The sequence below is a fragment of the Sorex fumeus genome, unplaced genomic scaffold (genome assembly GCF_029834395.1).
Source record: "Sorex fumeus unplaced genomic scaffold, SorFum_2.1 ptg000019l, whole genome shotgun sequence".
Classification (NCBI taxonomy): domain Eukaryota; kingdom Metazoa; phylum Chordata; class Mammalia; order Eulipotyphla; family Soricidae; genus Sorex; species Sorex fumeus.
The window spans coordinates 34,370,957-34,388,832 of NW_026606076.1; the positions used below are offsets into that span (position 1 = coordinate 34,370,957).

At 47.0% G+C, this 17,876-nt stretch overlaps 1 protein-coding gene across 1 annotated transcript; it reads right to left on the reverse strand.

The window, feature by feature from the left end:
- Window positions 1-952: 952 nt before the first annotated feature.
- On the reverse strand, window positions 953-16,447 carry LOC130022193 (zinc finger protein 239-like). The gene is made up of 4 exons (XM_056112953.1): window positions 16,395-16,447; window positions 12,390-12,814; window positions 11,587-11,937; window positions 953-1,080 (listed from the first exon to the last, which is right to left on the reverse strand). The coding sequence occupies exons 1-4, from the start codon at window positions 16,445-16,447 to the stop codon at window positions 953-955; spliced, it is 957 nt and encodes a 318-aa protein (XP_055968928.1).
- Between the last annotated feature and the right edge of the window lie 1,429 nt (window positions 16,448-17,876).

Genomic DNA, 17,876 nt, shown 5'->3' on the forward strand with positions numbered 1-17,876 from the left:
ATCTCCAGAGGGAAAAATTTCAGCCGGGCCCCAGCGATGTCCAGCGGGGATGCACTGGTCTTGCACACATCAACCGGAGTTTGATCTCGGGTACCCCATAGTGCCCCCCGAGGCGTGACTGGAATGATGCCTCAGCACCGCCAGGTGTGCAAAAACAAAACCAACTGCAACCAGGAGGAAGAACCGGAGCTGGCCGGCCTGCCCCTGGTGAACCACTGCCCCCGGACTTCCGCCTGGGCAGTTCTCCTAAGTGGACGCGGTCGGCGCCCCAGTGAGCACGTGCAGCTCACCTTCCTGTCCCTGCTGACGGCAGACTTTTGCCTGCCTGTGCCAGAACTCGGCCACCAGGCTGAGGCCACTGGGGCCAGGGCCACGAGCTGCATTTGCGGGGGTCTGCGGGCCAGGACCTGGGCTCAACCAGATGGCGGTGGCCGCACTCCGGTCCCCCAGGACCACTGGTGGATCTAAGAAGCAGGCGGTGGGAGCGCGCGAGGGGGTCCCCACGCCCGCAAGTCATGCCCCTGAGATGCCCTGCCCAAACATCCGCAGTTCTGGAGGGGCCGGGCAGAGACCCTGCTGGAATTCAGTGCTCCCAGGGACGGATCCTGTCGCTGCTCGATGTCACAGCCACTGAATTCAGACAGCCCCACCAGACGTTTGGCTTCTACCGGGGCCCTCTGCTTCAGTAGCTGAGAATCTCGGGGGTCGCGGAGGTGAAGTGGGTACAGATGGGACACCCCTACGGGGGCACTAATGGTGATGAGTCCTCCCAGCCGCCCCATTTATCTTCTCCTGCAACTGCTTCATGGTCAGACAAAAGGAATCTCCTTCCTTCTTCAGCCTCCCAGGGGACCCCCAAGCCTCGCCCCTCCTCTCTTGGGGGAGCACAGTGGAAGTTTAGCTGGAAGTTTAGCACCTCTGCACTGCATACAAAGGACTGTCAAGCTCAGAGCTAATACAGCCCACCTAAATCTGCCTCCTGTCCTGTTCCCCCAAATATCTGGTGCTTCCGGACCTCCTTGTTAACCACTGGATTCCGACTGTTCCAGGTAGACTGCTCATTGGCTTCTCCAGAAATTTCTGGGAGAAGGGCAGGTGAGGGGTCCCCAAGTGTGGGAACCAAAGTCAGACTCCAGACGATGTAGGGCCCCCTGGACTAGTTGTGTGCCCTCCCACCTCAGCCCAACTCCAGATGCTGTCTCACCTCTGCCTCTGAACCCTCCACTGAATCATATAGCCAGAAATGGAGGTGTGGACCAGGTGGGGTGGAGTGGGGGTTGAGGGATCCATGTGCCAAGAGGAGGCTGCCTCTGGTGGACTCGACTCGCTTACACCCGCCAAGGGCTGGAGGGGATGAGAGTCCAGCAACTTCCGGCCCTGCAGTGCCCTGCTGGACCTCAGGTCAGAGAATAAACTGGTGAACTGTCTCCGGGTGTCTGTGCTGCCTGGGGCTCGCCCCTCTCACCCTCTGTGTGGAGAGACATTCAGTGGGCTGTGATCCAGAGCCAGCTGCCCGAGAGCGTACAGGGTGATGCAGGAGAGGCTTGCCTTCCTGCACTACGATATCTCCAACCAACTCGGATTTAAAGGTCTCCAGACCCCATGTCTCCACATCACCGCACCCCACATTGCTGAGGGTGCCATCTTCCATCCTGAGTTTTGGGGTTCCTATACACATGAGAAGTCCCATGTCTTCTGTTCTCGATGAAGGAGTCTGGCAGAGGCCAGATTCAACTCTGGCATCTCCAAATGTGTGGGGTGAAGGTAACAGTCATCAGAGGAACTAGGGTGTGTTAAGAAGAATTTTAATGAACACAGGAATAATGAGCCTAAGATTGGGCAGTCCGATTCCCTGGAAATTCTAAATACATCACTTCTGTCAGGGAATTTTGTTTTGCTTTTTTGGTAACACCCAGCAATGCTCAAGAGTTATTTCAGGCTCTGCACTCAGAAATTACTCCTGATGGTACTTAGGGGACCATATGGGATGCCAGTGAGTAGGCACGGGTTGACTCTATGCAAGGCAAATATCCTACCAGCTATACTATAGCTCTGGCTCCGAGGGTTTTTTTGGGGGTGCCTGCTTTGGTGTGTGCCTGCAGGGTTCTGGGGACCATTGAGTACCTGGGACTGAACCTGGTCAGTTACAAGGGGGGTGTGATTATTGTCGTTGTTCTGTTCACTTTGAACCAGAAAAGTTATGAGCTGTATTTGCTCTGTCTGTGACCCAATTCTTTGAAAGGTTCCCAGTTATAGTCAACCCCCTCGTGCAATCACCCCGCGTTCTGAGGATGCCCCAACCGTCTTCTACACAGAAAAGGGGTCAGGGATACAGCAAGAAACAGCTCAGAACCCACCACGTTGGGGTGCGGGAATCTTCCATCAAGGGACTGAGGCTGTTTTGGTTTTATTTGATTTATTCAGGGTTTGGGGGACACAAATCCGGCAGCACGCAGAGGTTCTCCTGAAGCTGCATTCAAGAATCACTCCGGCATGATGGTGGGGCTGTATGGAGATTCAGAGAAAGAACAAGAGGCCTGTGAAAGAAATCCAAGAGCACTAACAGCTCTGCTGCCGCTGCAGAAACTCAAGCAGCTGCTTGATCCTTAATGACCCTATACCTAACATTGAAGCAAAGAAATGGGCTGAAATCTTAAGCTTGGAAAAAATCAGGCCGCGGTAATTCCACCGAAACGCCACGAGATGGGGCTGTGGACGTTTCTGTTTCTCTCCGGGATGGGTTCTAAGAATTTTCCACCCTTGGGTTTGCTTCACTGTTCAGTATGGGGTAATTAAGGACCAAGGAAGCCACTTCCACAGGTGCACCGGTAGGGGAGGCTGCGGTTGATTGTCTTTCACTTGAGTAATCTGGGTTCGATTCCAGCCTTCAGATCTTTGTGGGGTGGATAGCTGAATCTCCTCGGGGGTTGAGTAGGTTGCCCTAGCTTTGTCTCTGAACCTCGAGGGGTGCAGATTATTGAACTGAGCCTTTAATGAGCAAGGCAATGTTATTTTCTTACATCTTATGTTCTTTTCTCTCTGTACAAGAAAAGTTCTGAACACACCTTTTGATGCCTTTGACCGAGCCCTTTGAATGTCTCCTGTTATGGGCAACCCACACCCCATTACCCCACATTATGAGGGTACTCAAACCGTCTTCTACACCAACATGGGGAATGGAAGATTATACAGTTCTGACAACTTCAACTCGCGGTGAGAGAATTTGCCATCAAGGAACTGAAGCTCTGTGTTTTACTTTTCTTTCTTGTTAATTCCTTTATAGTTCTGGCCACACCGGGGTATGCTCAGGGCCTTCTCCTGGCTCTGCATGCAGTAATCACTATGGACATGACTGAAGAGTCGTAGCGGAAGTCTATGTCTATACCTGGGTCCTATGGATGCAAGGCAAAAGCCCTATCTGCTTTGCTCCTGTTGCAGCGGCCCAAGCTGCGTGCTGGATCCTTAATGACCTCATACTTAACATTTCAGCAGAGAAGGGCTGAAAATCTTAAAAACGGGAAAATTTGGACCAAGGAAGTTATGCTGAAACGCAATGAGATGGAGTTGTGGGCGTTTCCGTCCCTCTTCAGGCCCGTTTCTCTAAGAATTTTCTACCCTTAGATTTGATTCTGTGTTAAGTATGGGGTGATTAAAAGATCAGGCATGGAGCTTCAAAGCGGCAGTGGTAGGAGAGCCGTGAAGGTGCTAGTCTTTCACACAGGTGACCAGCATTTGATTTCCGCCTTCAGATCTTGTGGGGTACATAGCTGAATCACCTCGGGGGTCCAGTGGGCTGCTACATCTTTGCATCTGGACCACGAGGGGTGCAGAGGTTTGAACCTGATATGGGCAGAGCAAGGCAAAGCTGCAAGGCTGGAGCAATAGCAAATCAGGTAGGGCGTTTGCCTGGGACGCGGCAAACATGGCTGACCTGAGTTCGATTCCTCCACTACTCTCGGCAAGCTACCGAGAGTATCTCGCCCACAGGGCAAAGCCTGTTTAGCTACCCGTGACATATTCGATATGCCAAACACAGTATCAAGTCTTACAATGTTACTGGGCCCGCTCGAGCAAATCGATGAAAAATGGGAGAATAGTGACAGTGACACTCTGAGCTAAAAACATCTGAAGCTACTGTGTTATGTCTGTGACCAAACCGTTTAGAACTATTTCCTGCTATGTGCAACCCACACCACATCACCCCATGTTCTGAGGGTACACAACCCTCTTATATGAGGAAGAGGCAGCATAGAGACAGTAAGATACAGCTCAGAAACACCCACGTTGGGGTGAAGGAATCCTCTACTGAGGCTGTTTTGATTGTATTTGGTTTGTTCATGGTTTGGGGGCCACGAATCCAGAAACGTGCAGAGGGGCTCCTGACTCAGGAAGTACTCAGGCATGATGGTGAGGCTGTATGGAGAGCCAAAGATTGTGAGTCCTTTCTTTCATTTGGGTAACCTGGGTCCGATTCCAGCCTCCATATATTGTGGGGTACATAATTGGACTCACTATAAACAGTGCTCCTCTCCCACAGTCCAGGGGCTTCTCATCTGGGGCAGTCTGGGACCATGGAGTGAGCAGAACAGTCTCCGAGTAACTTTTCCCCGGGGAGCGCTTCTTTGCAGCGTGGGCGCTTACTTCCTTCTGGTCACCCACAGAAGACATCCCACCTGTCTTGGCATCCTCATGGGGCTGAGGGCATAATTGCTCACGCGATAACTTGTCACAGTGCACATGATCAGAAAAATTCCACCTGGGCTAGCTGCTACCCTAAAGAACAGCAGAGAAGAATTCCAATGACTATGCTGTGCCTGAGAGTGTCTTTGTCCATAAAATTCTAGACCTGTAGGTTGGGTTCTAACATTTTCCTGACCCGATTGCAATTCTGACATGTGAATGGATTTTCCAGGCAACGACCTAACATTTCAGCAAGATGGACCTAACGTTTCAGCAAGCTAAATAGACCGACGGCAGTTCACATAGCTGTGTAAATTTTTTTGCAACTCAAAGAACAGACACAGTAAGTGGAAATAACTCCCTCTGCAGAAACTTGAAGCAGCATTTTAGAATGAAAATAAAAGGGGCCTGAGACTGGGTTTGGTTCTAACTCAGTTTGGAGCCCGGGATACACATGCGAAGGCAATGAAGCATCCCCACACAGCTGAGACAGACCTTTGAAAACATCTCACCCGAAGCAGATTACTCTCCAGGATCAATGAGTTTTTTGTTATCTTGTTCTATTTACTAGGTGGGGAGAGGGTCACGCCATCATTGCTGAGGGATTCCTGCTCCTGGGGCTATGGGGACCATGAGGGGTGCTGGGATGGAACCAAAGTTTTCTTCCTGGTGCCAAGAAAGTGCCTTTCCTAAAGCAAAACCACTAGTGCTGAACCATCGAGTTCATTTCAGCAATCACACTTGTCCTTGCTGTCTATCAAATGTAAAGTCACAGTATTTACCCTGGAATCAAAAGAATTTTGGAGGGGTTGGTGCCATAGTACAGGGCTAGGCATTTGCATTGCACACATGCCTACCGGCCCAGCTGGCCCAGCTTCAACCCCAGGCATCCCATATGGTCCCCCAAGCACCACTAGGAATACTTCCTGAGTACAGAGCTAGGTGTAATCCCTGAGCATCGATGGATGTAACCCAAAAAGCAAACAAAAATAATAAATAAAAATATATTTTTAGGTTTTAGAATTACTGCATTTATGCAGCAACAAAGTTGGAACTGGAAGATACCGTCTTGAGTGAAGATAGTCAGAAAAATAAACAAAAACAGGATGATGTCACTCATCTGTGAAATACAGAACGCTGGATGTGAAAATGTATTGAAAAGGGGCTGACTAAATCATCCCTTATTTCAGTGTTTAGAGAGAAGCCAGACAAAGAAGGAAAGAAATCTGTGGGCAGAAGAGTAACAGAAGTTTAAAGGGATCAGGCATTAATTTATGTCAATGACATAAGTGAGAGGTGTAACCACTTACCCAAAATACAGATGCAAGAGAACTGAAAACAAGAGATCTCAGCCACAAACACTGAAACTTAGTCATGTGGTTGTTCAGATGACAGGTGGGGGTGGAGTGGGGACTGAGGTTGGGAGGGAATACGGGAACATGGGTGGAAGGAAGTTGACACTGTTGCAGGGCTTGATGCTGAATTATTGTATGTGTAAGTACAGCTATCAATAATTTTGAAAATTCTGGCACTTTAATGAAAACTTAAAAAAGAATACAATGAAATAAATTTCTAGATTTCAGCACCCACTGAGGTTAAAGACCCTCTAGTCCCAGCATTAGGCTATGATATTTTTCCTGTGGTGCTGAGACCATAGATATGGTTGTGGGCATGGAGTCAGACCCCACCTTTCAAGTCACATGCTTGGTCCACTGAGCACTCCAATAGCATAATATTTAGTTTCAACAAGAGAATCTTACAGGACACTTGTATGCAATACCCCTGTTCCCAAATGAAATTGCTGTAATGGCACATCCTGAACCTGTGGTTTGAGTTCTGAAATCAAACAAAATGCACAATGAGGATTAGTCCAGTATTGAATGGAATGCAGTTGAATGGCAGAGCAGGTGGGGGACATGGTTCTCACAGTCCAAACAAGCCAAGAGAAAGGGAAAATCTGCGGGAAGTGTTGCTGCAGGAGCTCGGCATTTCCCGAACAAGCCTTTTGGGTTTTATTTTTGATCAGACCCAGTGATGCTTGAGATACCATAGGGGAAGATGGGCATCAAAGGTAGGCAGTGTCTGTAAGGTGAGCACCCTCCCAGATGCACTGCTGATCCGGTCACAATTAGCTTCACGATGGGCTTATACTCACCATTTAACATACACACAATAAAATATTTTTGCTGCGTACAAGAGTACAGCAGGTAGGCATTTGCCTTGCATGAGGCTGACAGGGGTTGATCCTTGAGCATTGCCAACAGCAACGTACGAGAACCACCAGCAATAAGTTCTGAGCATCCTCAGGCCCCAAAACAAAAGAAAACTCAATTTCTTCCTATATTCAAAAAACCATGGCAATGATCCAAAGGCAAAGATAAGCAGATAAGCATGCCGTCAGATTGACAGAGCGGGGTCCAGCAAGGGTAACCGGCCCTGTAGGTGTACAGTCAGGCTGGTTATTCAGCTGGGGGGACAAGGGTCTTCAAACTCATGGACTATTCGACATACCCAACAGACGAGGAGGAATGACAACAAAGTCAAGAGAGCAAAGCACAGGATCTCTCCGTAACGAGCAGCTCCGGGGAGTGAAGGGCAGCTTGAGCGCAGCACAGATGCCTGATCCAGTGGCCGGAGGACACAGTAGCATGTTTCACACACAGTCAGGGCACCCACACACTGCACAGGGACCCAGCCAGGAAGGGTCCTCAGACACTCACCTGCACACACCTCACCTCCCCGGCTTTAGGGCTCGTCTTCCAGCCAGGAAATTAACGCAGGATTCACCCCAGAAAGCCCTGCTCCACAAGAGACGGAGCAATGGATTAGTCACAAGGAATGAAAAGGCGACAAGTAATCCTTGTGTGTCCCTGGTCTAACTGGTCATACTATTGAAAAGGCATGATCATAACATCCACTTTCAATATGCCAAAGACTGGTGGGGAGTGAGAAATAAGACAAGGATTAAATGTAAGAGTGAAATAAGGGAGTCCCAGATGATACCACTAAGATCCCAGCACTGATGTAGTTTTGTTTTGGGGTTACACTTGGAGATGCTCAAGGGTTAATCCTGTATACGCGCTCAGGAATCACCTCTGGTAGTATTGGCTCCATGGAAGGTCAGTGATTGAACCCAGTTTGCTTTGCGTAAGAAAGCGCCCTCCTCACAGTGCTTTTGGAGCATCTGTAATCCCGAGTTTCTCTTTTACCTTTACTTTGAGCTTACAATTCCCCAAGTGAGGCTTGATGACTTAGGTGAATCTGAACTTTGTATTTGAAGTGAATACTTCCTATACTATGTTCCCGTTAGTCCTTTTATACTTTACTACAGAGCAATGTTCTTTGCTTAACACAGAAAGACTATTAATATGCTCCTAATATTTGTCCCATATCCTGAAATACATCTACTCCTGGTACCTGTCATATTTACTTGACTCAAGCTTCAGTTGCCATACATCCTAACACTCCAAAAAGGGAGGTCGCACACAGGGCTGAGATAGATCTGGGGAAAATAGCAAAGCTACCCTGGAATCGAAATGGAATAATCTAGAAAGCATGAAAGAACAGTCTTGATATTAGCTGTTATGACTTAAGAGACAGGACCTCCTGAAGGAGAAGCTGTACTGGTCTGAAGACCTAGTATGGGATATATGGAAGAAGCCCAGCAACCTTGCCCTCAGAGTCCAGAGAACTAAATTTTTAAATCTATATTTCTTACTAATTTATGCACATATTTGCAATTCTTAATAAGAAGTAAATTTATTTTTTTAATATTTTCTAGCAGATAGGGAAAGAGGAAAGCAATATAATGCTGTTGACCCTGGGAAATCCCTCTGTATAGCCACTGGGAGACAGTGTCTCCTTGAATTCTCCAGAATTGTCTACATCAAAATCCTTTACCTCTGTAGGGGCTGGAGTCATAGCACAGCAGAAAGGGTATTTGCCTTGCACGCGGATGATGCGGGTTCTTTTCCCAGCATCCCATATGGTCCCCCGATCACATCCAGGAGTAAATTCCTTAGTGCAGAGCAAGGAGTTACCCCTGTTCATGGCCAGGTGTAACCCAAAAAGCAAAAACAAACAAAAATGCTTTATCTCTGTAAATGATCAGTCACTCTATGTGTAGTCCTATAGCTCAACACCCTTCAATGTTCTGTAGTTATGCTAACAGCTTTACATTAAACAGGCCATTCTGACCATCAGTCAGTGGTCCTCCATATCTTTGTTCCTCTTTTGACACCAGCATAACGTCCCTTTAGAGATTCCTCTGAGAGGCAATCAGGTATGTTCATCCCTCTGGGGTGAAACTAACTGCCATGTTGACAGAGGTAACTGCATCTTGAACCAGCACACACTAGGGTAGGAGGAGGCCATCCCACTCCATACAATGGGCCTGAGGTTGAGACACTGCAGCACCCTAGGGGTTCTCAGGGATCTCCCTTTTCCCCACTCCAGAAGGGAGGAACCTGCCTCCACCAACACTTTAGGGTGAAGAGCCCCAGTAGTCACTGGATGGAATCCTGATCTCCTACAATGGAACTATATTAGAAGGTGATGGACTTGCACGCAGCCACCCCAGAGACAAAGCCAATGGACACTGCTCCTGTGAGCAACACCTAAGCACTCACCCAGCAGGACCAAAAGAAAGCAACACTGGGTTGGACCAAAACTCTAGACACTCCTCCCCCCATGCCATACCCTCACATCACCTGTTCTAGGGATGAGAATGGGGCACTCAATGTCCAGTGAGCAACTCAAAGATGTTGTGGACTGGAGGACTCCTGGGTTGGCCACATGCAAGGCAAGTAGCCTACTTGGTGTACTATTGCTCTAGCATTTCTAAATAAATTTTTCCCAGAACACCAGGAGTGACCCCTGAGCAAAACTCACCTTCCCCATACTCAAATATCTCCCTTTCAGGAAAAGAAAAAACAACAAGTATACCGATGTAGCCACCCCCAAGAGCCAGTTTTCCTGATGTTCTGGTCAGGGAGAGATGAAGAGAAAGGGATTGTTTGCAATTGGACATGTGGAAGTAGAAAAAATTACTTGCAGGATTATTGTTGTTTATTCGGCTATTGATTAGGCTGACTGAAATCGGCATGAACTCCACCTTACTTTTTTCCCCCTTTTTTGATAATTTCATTGTTTTGAATCGCCCTGAGTGATGTTACAAAGCTTTTGGGTTTAAGTCTCGTTCATACAATGAAGCACCCATCCCTTTACCGTGCCCATTTTCCACCACAAAAACCCCGAGTATACCCCCATTCTACACCCTCCCCCTAACTGTGGGGGCAGATAATTTCCATATTTCTCTCTACTTTGATCACATTCAATATTTTGACACCAGACCCACCATTATTACATTTAGGATTTAACCCCAGCACTCAGTTCAAAAAGGCAACTGTAGACAATTTGTTTTCTATTGCTGGTTATAAATAACATATGATTTTATAATTTTGAAATTTTAATAATATGGAGGGATTTCTCCCAATGCCTGCTGAGTTCCGAGCTTTGCTCCTCAGTCTCTGGGATCATGGCAAGTAAGCAGCTATATCAGGAGCCAGAGCGGCGGTTCGTGGGCATGATTTAGGTTATTGTTGGGGCGGGGAAGAAATGGCCGGCTCCACCCCCATCCCCCCATCCTGTGAAGCACCAAAAAACTTGTCACTGCTGGCCCAAACGTGACTTTCCAATGGCCTCTGGAGGATGGTGGCCAAGGAGCCGCCAAGGTGTAGGTGGAGGGACAGCACCAATTCCCTCTGGGGTTGTCCGGGGATTACTCTCCTAATCCTGGATCCAGACTCATTTCTGCCAAGAGCTGCTGGGTTTCGAGATTTGTCTCTGAATCTTTGGGATCATAGCCATTAAGCAGCAGTGAGAACAGAGCAGGTAGGATGTTTGCCTTGCACGTGAAAAACCCAGGTTTGAATCCCGGTAACAGTTTGGTCCCCTGAGCACTGCCAAGAGTAATTCCTGAGTGCATAAGCCAGGAGTAAACCCATGCACATCGCTGGTTGTGACTCAAAAAGAAAAAAAAATAATCCAAAGAGTAAATTTTCAGAGACAAAAACTTCTAATTTGTGCAGACACGCGCCGAAGTCCCAAACCAAGCACGGGAGCCAATGAAAATGACGGACCACAAAAGTGTCCCTTTCCTTTGAGGGCTGCCCGTGAACATATCTGGAGGTTCAATAAGTGTTATGTCCAGTCCAAAGGCTACAAACAGGGCCCCGCCAGTCCTGAGTAGGGAGGTCTGAGATGGCCAAGACCACCATTCTCTGCAGGTCCCTCACACCAAGGACCAAAGTTCATGTGCCCACCCTCCAGTGTCATCTTGGACCTGGATGCGATCTTGGCTGCAGGGACCCTCAGGATAACGCACCCTCACCCATGAGACCTGCACCGCAGAACGGCTCCCAATGAATCCCTCAAAAGCTCCACATTCCCTAATGCCTGGATATACAGAAAAAGTTATAAAATAACAAGCAGGAAAACGCCCTACAAGCTGGCGTGTCCTGCCACTCAAGTTCCCAAACTAGGAGTTGCAGGGTGCTCAAGCGTTTTTCTCCGGTGTGAATGAGCCTATGTTCACTAAGTCTGAGGCTCCAGCAAAGGCCTTCCACATTCCTTACAAATATACGGTTTATCTCCAATGTGAATTCTCCTATGTACATTAAGTATTGAGGTCACAGCAAAGGACTCCCCACATTCCTTACATATAAAGTTTATCTCCAGTGTGAATTCTCCTATGTACAGTCAATTGCGAGGATGTAGTAAATGCGTTTCCACACTCCACACATATATAAGGCTCCTCTCAAGTATGAATTCTCATGTGTCTAGAAAGGGAAGAGGACCACGTGAATGCCATTCCAGATGTCTGACACTGATGAGATTTCTCTCCACTGTGAATTCTCCTATGCTTCCTAAGGTACCGAGATTGACAGAAAGCCTTCCCACATTCTTCGCAGATATATGGTTTCTCTCCAGTGTGAATTCTCCTATGTTCATTAAGTCTTGAGGCTCTAGAAAAGGCCTTCCCACATTCCTTACATATATACTGTTTCTCTCCAGTGTGAATTCTCCTATGTACTCTGAGTATTGAAGCTGCAGCAAAGGCCTTTCCACATTCCTTACATATATATGGTTTCTCTCCAGTGTGAATTCTCCTATGTCCATCAAGTTTTGAGGCTTCATAAAAGGCCTTCCCACATTCCTTACATATATATGGTTTCTCTCCAGTGTGAATTCTCCTATGTACATTAAGTCTTAATGGGTGGGGTCACACCCACCACCTGGCCCCCTGGCGCCGTGTAATCCCATCAGCGGCCAAGACTCAGAGACTACAAAATGCAGCTCCCGGAACCACGCGGCCGCAAATGCGGCCGCGCGACATCTTATCAAAACATCTTTTTATGATATCTCATTATCTCATTCCTACTGTGGACAAACTTGCAGGCTATCGAATATAGCCTGCCCACAGGGCAGAGTCTGGCAAACTCCCCGTGGCACACCAAATATGCCAAATACCAGTAACAATGATGGGTCTCATTCTCCTAAAAAGCCTTGAATATAATCTCAGGGCTAGGATGAAAGAGACGTTACTGGGGCCTGCTCGAGGCAATCGACATTAAGTCTTGAGGCTACAGCAAAGGTCTTCCCACATTCCGTACACATATACGGTTTCTCTCCAGTGTGAATTCTCCTATGTACAGTAAGTTTGGAGGCTGCAGCAAAGGCCTTTCCACATTCCATACATATATACGGTTTCTCTCCAGTGTGAATTTTCCTATGCCCAGTAAGTTTTGAGGCTGCAGCAAAGGCCTTCCCACATTCCTTACATATATACGGTTTCTCTCCAGTGTGAATTATCCTATGTACTCTAAGTATTGAGGCTTCCCCAAAGGCCTTTCCACATTCCTTACATTTATATGGTTTCTCTCCAGTGTGAATTCTCCTATGTACAGTAAGTTTTGACGCTCTAGCAAAGGCCTTCCCACATTCCTTACATATATACGGCTTCACTCCAGTGTGAATTCTCCTATGCACAGTCAATTGTGAGGGTGTAGTAAAGGCCTTTTCACACTCCACACATATAAAAGTCTTCTGTCCAGTGTGAATTATCCTATGTACTCTAAGTATTGAGGCTTCAGAAAAGGTCTTCCCACATTCCTTACATATATACAATTTCCTCCAGTGTGAACTTTCCTATGTACAGTAAGTTTTGAGGCTCCAGCAAAGGCCTTTCCAAACTCCTGACATATATAAGTCTTCTTTCCACTATGCGTATTCATATGTCTATTAAGGGATGAGGTGTGAATAAAGGCCTTCCCACATGTCTGACATTTATGAAGTTTCTCTACACTATGAGTATTCATATGTCTATTAAGATCTGAGGCCTTCCCACATGTCTGACATTTATGAGATTTCTCTCCCGTATGAATTCTCCTATGTCTAATAAGATGTGATGATTGATTGAAGACCTTCCCACATGCTTCACACGCATAATGTTTCACTCCGGAATTTATATTCAAATGGTCATGATGGAGTAACCCTTGACTCACACTTTGTTCTCGGTGCTCACTTTTCTGGGAATTCTGTCCACTGTAGTTTTCTAAGGGAACACCACAGTGCTGAGAACATGGGGAAGCTCCCCCACATTCCTTACACTTACATGGGTTCTGCCCACAGTGACTGTGGTTGAGAGCTTGTCGCTGGAAGGGAATCACTATAAACAGTGCTTCTTTCCCTAGTGGCTGCCAGACTGGGGGATTTTGTGACTGTGAACTGAGAACAACACAACCCAAGGAACTTTTTCCAAGGGAGGGCTTCTTCAAAGTGAGATAGCACACGCCATTCTGATCACCCTCAGAAGACATCCCAAATGTCTTCGGGTCCTCATGGGACTGAAGGTGGGATTGCTCACTAGAGATATTGTCATAGAGTGCAGGATCAGAGACATTCCACTCAGCCTGGCAGCTTCCCTGTAGAACAGCAGAGGATTCCAATTATTGACTTATTCACCGAGTCTTCCTCTCAAAAAACTGAGCCCTTCAAGTGGGATTTCTCACATATGCAACAAGCGAATGCAATTACCGACATATGCATTGTCTTTCTATAGAATAACTTCATGTTACTGTAAGTTGGACGCACCAAAGTGGATGGATGCAAATTCATTAAATTCTGTGACTTTTCCCACCTTTAACTTAATGAAGGAATACAACTGGAAATAATTCCTTCTATAGAAAACTTATGCATCCATTTCAAGAGAAAATGAAATACAATCACAGTGGGTTTGGTTAAAGCTCAGAGTGGAACCTTTGATGAAGGTGTGAAGACAACGCTGCATCGTCACACAGCTGAGACAGACCACGTGGCCATTTCTAAGCTCTCACCACAAGTGATTGCTTTCACGATCAACAAATTTTTTTGTTCTTTCTGTTTTGTAGTTTCTATTTATTAGGGGTTCGGTGGGCGGAGGAGCACACCACGCAGTATCTAGGATCAGTTCTGTGGGTCTATGGTATCTATAAGGCGTGCTGAGTAAGGGCCATCCATTCCTATGCAAAGCAAATATATTTCACACGGCACCATCTCCAGGGCCCACAAATTAGCTTTTTAAAGGACTACAACTGTCAAGCAAATGAAAACTCACAGCATTTTTACACAGGGTTGATTTCAGCACCTAAAGAAGCTAAGGGTCCAAGCATCAGGCTTTGGAATTCCTCCCTGCCAAACCCGTCCCTCCACCTTAACAATCACATACTTGGTCCACTCCCGCTGGCATAATAATATATATTCCGAATTAGCGAATCTTACCAACTCACTCATACTTGCTGTCCGCATTCCCAAATCAAAGTGCTGTAATGCCAAATCTCGAAACCGCTGTTTCAGTTCTGAAACTGAACATAACATGCAGTTCAAGCAATTGTCAAAAATGTAGCAAAATGATGCCATGTATTTAGAGTACATCTCTGTGGTACTCAAAGTCCATAAAGTCCTACACTAAAGAAAAGATTCAGTTAGTGGAAACGGTGAGGATCTTGGCAATTCTCCACTATGTTTTGTTTTTGTTTTTGAGAATTACCTGGTGATGTTTGGGGAACCAGGTTATTGAACAGATTATTGAGCAGGTCACTTTCAGGCACTGCAAGGCACTCCCTGCTGTACTATCGTTCAGATCCACACTGGCTCTGTTATGGTCTTACTTATTCGAAAGCCATGGAAGCAAGTTACAGGATCATTCTGTGTTCAGGGGAATGAAGAGCAGCGCGAGTGCGGCACAGACACAAGGATACAGGAGACCAAGGCCCCTGTCTCAGGAGCGTTTTTCATACATGCTCAGGGCACCCATACACTGCACAGGCCCTGAGCCAGGAAGGGTCCTCAGACACTCACCCAAACACAAGTCTCTACTCCCCAACCTCAGGTCTCCTCCTTCCAGGCAGGAGATCACCGCAGGCTTCATCCCATTGTGCCCTGACACAACAGAGACAGAGGCAGGGATAAGTGACAAGGAAAAGGTGACAGGTAAATCCCCGTGTTTCCTGATATAGCGGGGCAAATTACTGAAAGGCATGAACAGAATGTCCATTTCCAAAACAACACATATTTATAGTTACTCAAGAGGTAAGACCCAGGTTTCAATTAAAGAGTCAAATAGGTGGACCCAGAAAATACCACAAATACTCTAGACCTGTCCTTGTGTATGACCTACAGGGGTTTATCAGCACAGTATGTTGTTGGTTTTTGTCTTTTTTGGGGTCTAACCTGGCAATGCTCAGGGATGACTCCTGACTCTGTATTCTGAAATCAGCACTGCTGGTGCTCGGCGATGACATGGGATGCCGGGGATTTATCCCAGGTGCACTGCTTGCAAGAAAATCACTTTCCTCACCATACTGTCTCTCTAGGCCTAACACCAAATGGAGTTACCTGAGCCCCTCATGATATCAGAAAACTAAGTTATTAATAAATCTAGAAATGACCAAAGGTGGCAAGAGACCCTTATTTTTAAAGCTAATAATGTATCCAGAAAGAGATCACAGCAGGAGTTTCCCAAAGCCAATCCAGTTGCAATACCCGATATCCCCTTTGGTCCCTCACGCCAGACAGGAGTGATCTCTGAGTGCAGAATCTAGGAGCAAACCTTGAGTCCCTCTGAAGTCTCAAAAGAACCATTAGAATTATCTGCAAGCACTGAAATAGGGCAGCGTCTAATGAGTTGAGAGACAAGATATCAAATCCCCTGTGGTGGCAGAGAGATAGTACAGCACATAGGACAGAAGCGCTGCACACACATGTCGGTTTGATCCCAGGCAGCCCTTATGGTCTTGTAGCAAGGCTAGGTGTGGATCCTGAATACTCAGGCAGGAATAAACCCTAATCCCTAATGCATAAGGAAAAAAGAAAAAGCAAAAACCTTATGATTTGAGTGCCTGGTGCAAAAGTACTGGGGTTCCGGCACCAACATTTTAAATTGCCAAGAGGTTTCAGTACACGGTATCCCGTTTTCCTTGCACTCTTAGGAGTCATCGTTTAGGACAGAGCCAGGAGAACTGTAGACTGTGCTCCCTAAACAAAGGCAACAGCAAAGCCTATTAAACACACAGAGGTTTGTGTAGATGGGAGCCTTGTGGAGAGCAGGTATGAGCCGGGGGTGAAGGAGCGACTAAAACCTCATGGGACGGGGGGCGTTCCGGCATGTCCTTTACGCCCAACCGAGGTCACCAGTTGCCCCGCACGAGTGGCTCTCGGGCACGGCCATGGCCCCAGAAGCAGAAGGACTTAATGCAGAAAACAGCGGCTTGGAGCAGAAAAGTGAACGGACTATGCGTTATTCCATGCCATTATGTCTGCCCGGAGGGGAAAGGGTGTTGCTCCATTCGCCCTCTCCTCTCTGGAAAGAAAGATGGCAGCCACATAGGAGCCTTGTGGACAGCAGGTATGAGCCGGGGGTGAGGGGGCGACTAAAACCTCTTGGGAAGGGGGGCATTCCGGCCTCTCCTTTACGCCCTACCAATGTCACCAGTTGTCTCCCACGAGCGGCTCTCCGGCATGGCCATGACTCCAGAGCACAGAAACCAATCTCTTAATTATCTGACTCTCAGTAGAAGTACTTCCAGGGTTAATAAGTAATATAGCAGAAATTCAAAATATCATTTAACTCTTTAACCAAGCTGTAGAAAGCAAATCATTTCACAATGCTTTTTCAGCATGCACATTTGGGGGGGTAAACTCTAAATAATAATGGTGCAACTTTTATTGAAACAATGAAGCTAGTCAAAGTAGATAGAGTGTTAACTAGAATTTATCTGCCTCACAGGCATTGGGGTGTGGGGGTTTATTGGGATTCTTCGTGGTGAAAAATAAGTATTGGAAAAGGGAAATGTGATTGATATTTGCATGACCGAGACCTAAACCTGAAAGGTTTATAACTTTTACCAAAGAGATTCAATAAATAAATAAATTTAAAAATAAAAAAAAAACAGAAGTTCGTGTAGTACACAAAGTAAATTGCTTCACCAATGGATGGAACTATTTAAAGGGAGCTGAGCGATAACTGGGCAGATAGGGATCTCCCCATGGACACAGTCGAAACGGATTGATCTGAATCACCCCGCAGGGTACTCCACAAGAGTGATTCCTAAGGACAGAGCTGAGAGTAAGCCCTGAGTATCCACAGGTGAACCCTATAAAAAAAACAGAATAGGCCCTGAGTATCCACAGGTGAACCCTATAAAAAACCAGGGAGGGAACAATTACCTCATGACTTTCCAACATCCCAGCCCATCACAGTCACAGCTACTGTTGGACACACAGCTATGGCCTAATCCCAGGGAGCTCAAGCGGGTCTGTCCAGAAACGGTTGGCTCCACACTGCTCTCACCTACAGCCTGCAGATGCTGGTAGATCTCCAGCATCACGTCCCTGTAGAGCTTCTTCTGAGAGGCCGCCAGGCATGACCATTCCTCCGGGGTGAAGTTCACAGCCACGTCATGGAAGGTCACTGCGTCCTGAGTCAGCACACAGGGAGGGTGGCAGTTAGAGTCTATCTTAGTCTCATTCCCACTCCTGTGAGGCCAGGATCCAGGGTCTTATATTGTCGCTAGGCTTCTGCCCTTTGAATGAACCAGCCTCCAAGCACATGCATGGCTAACAGGCCCCAGAAATCAAATAAGGCAGCTGGATCTCCT

What these genes read in the sequence shown, in the direction of transcription:
- LOC130022193 (XM_056112953.1), bottom strand. Translation starts at nt 16,447, where the DNA reads ATGGCCGTGCCCGAGAGCCACTCGTGCGGGGCAACTGGTGACCTCGGT. An exon ending in ACTGGTGACCTCGGTTGGGC is followed by an intron (nt 12,815 to 16,394) that starts GTAAAGGACATG and finishes CTCAATACTTAG; the next exon opens with AGTACATAGGATAATTCACA. An exon ending in AGCCTCCAAACTTACTGTAC is followed by an intron (nt 11,938 to 12,389) that starts ATAGGAGAATTC and finishes GACTTAATGTAC; the next exon opens with ATAGGAGAATTCACACTGGA.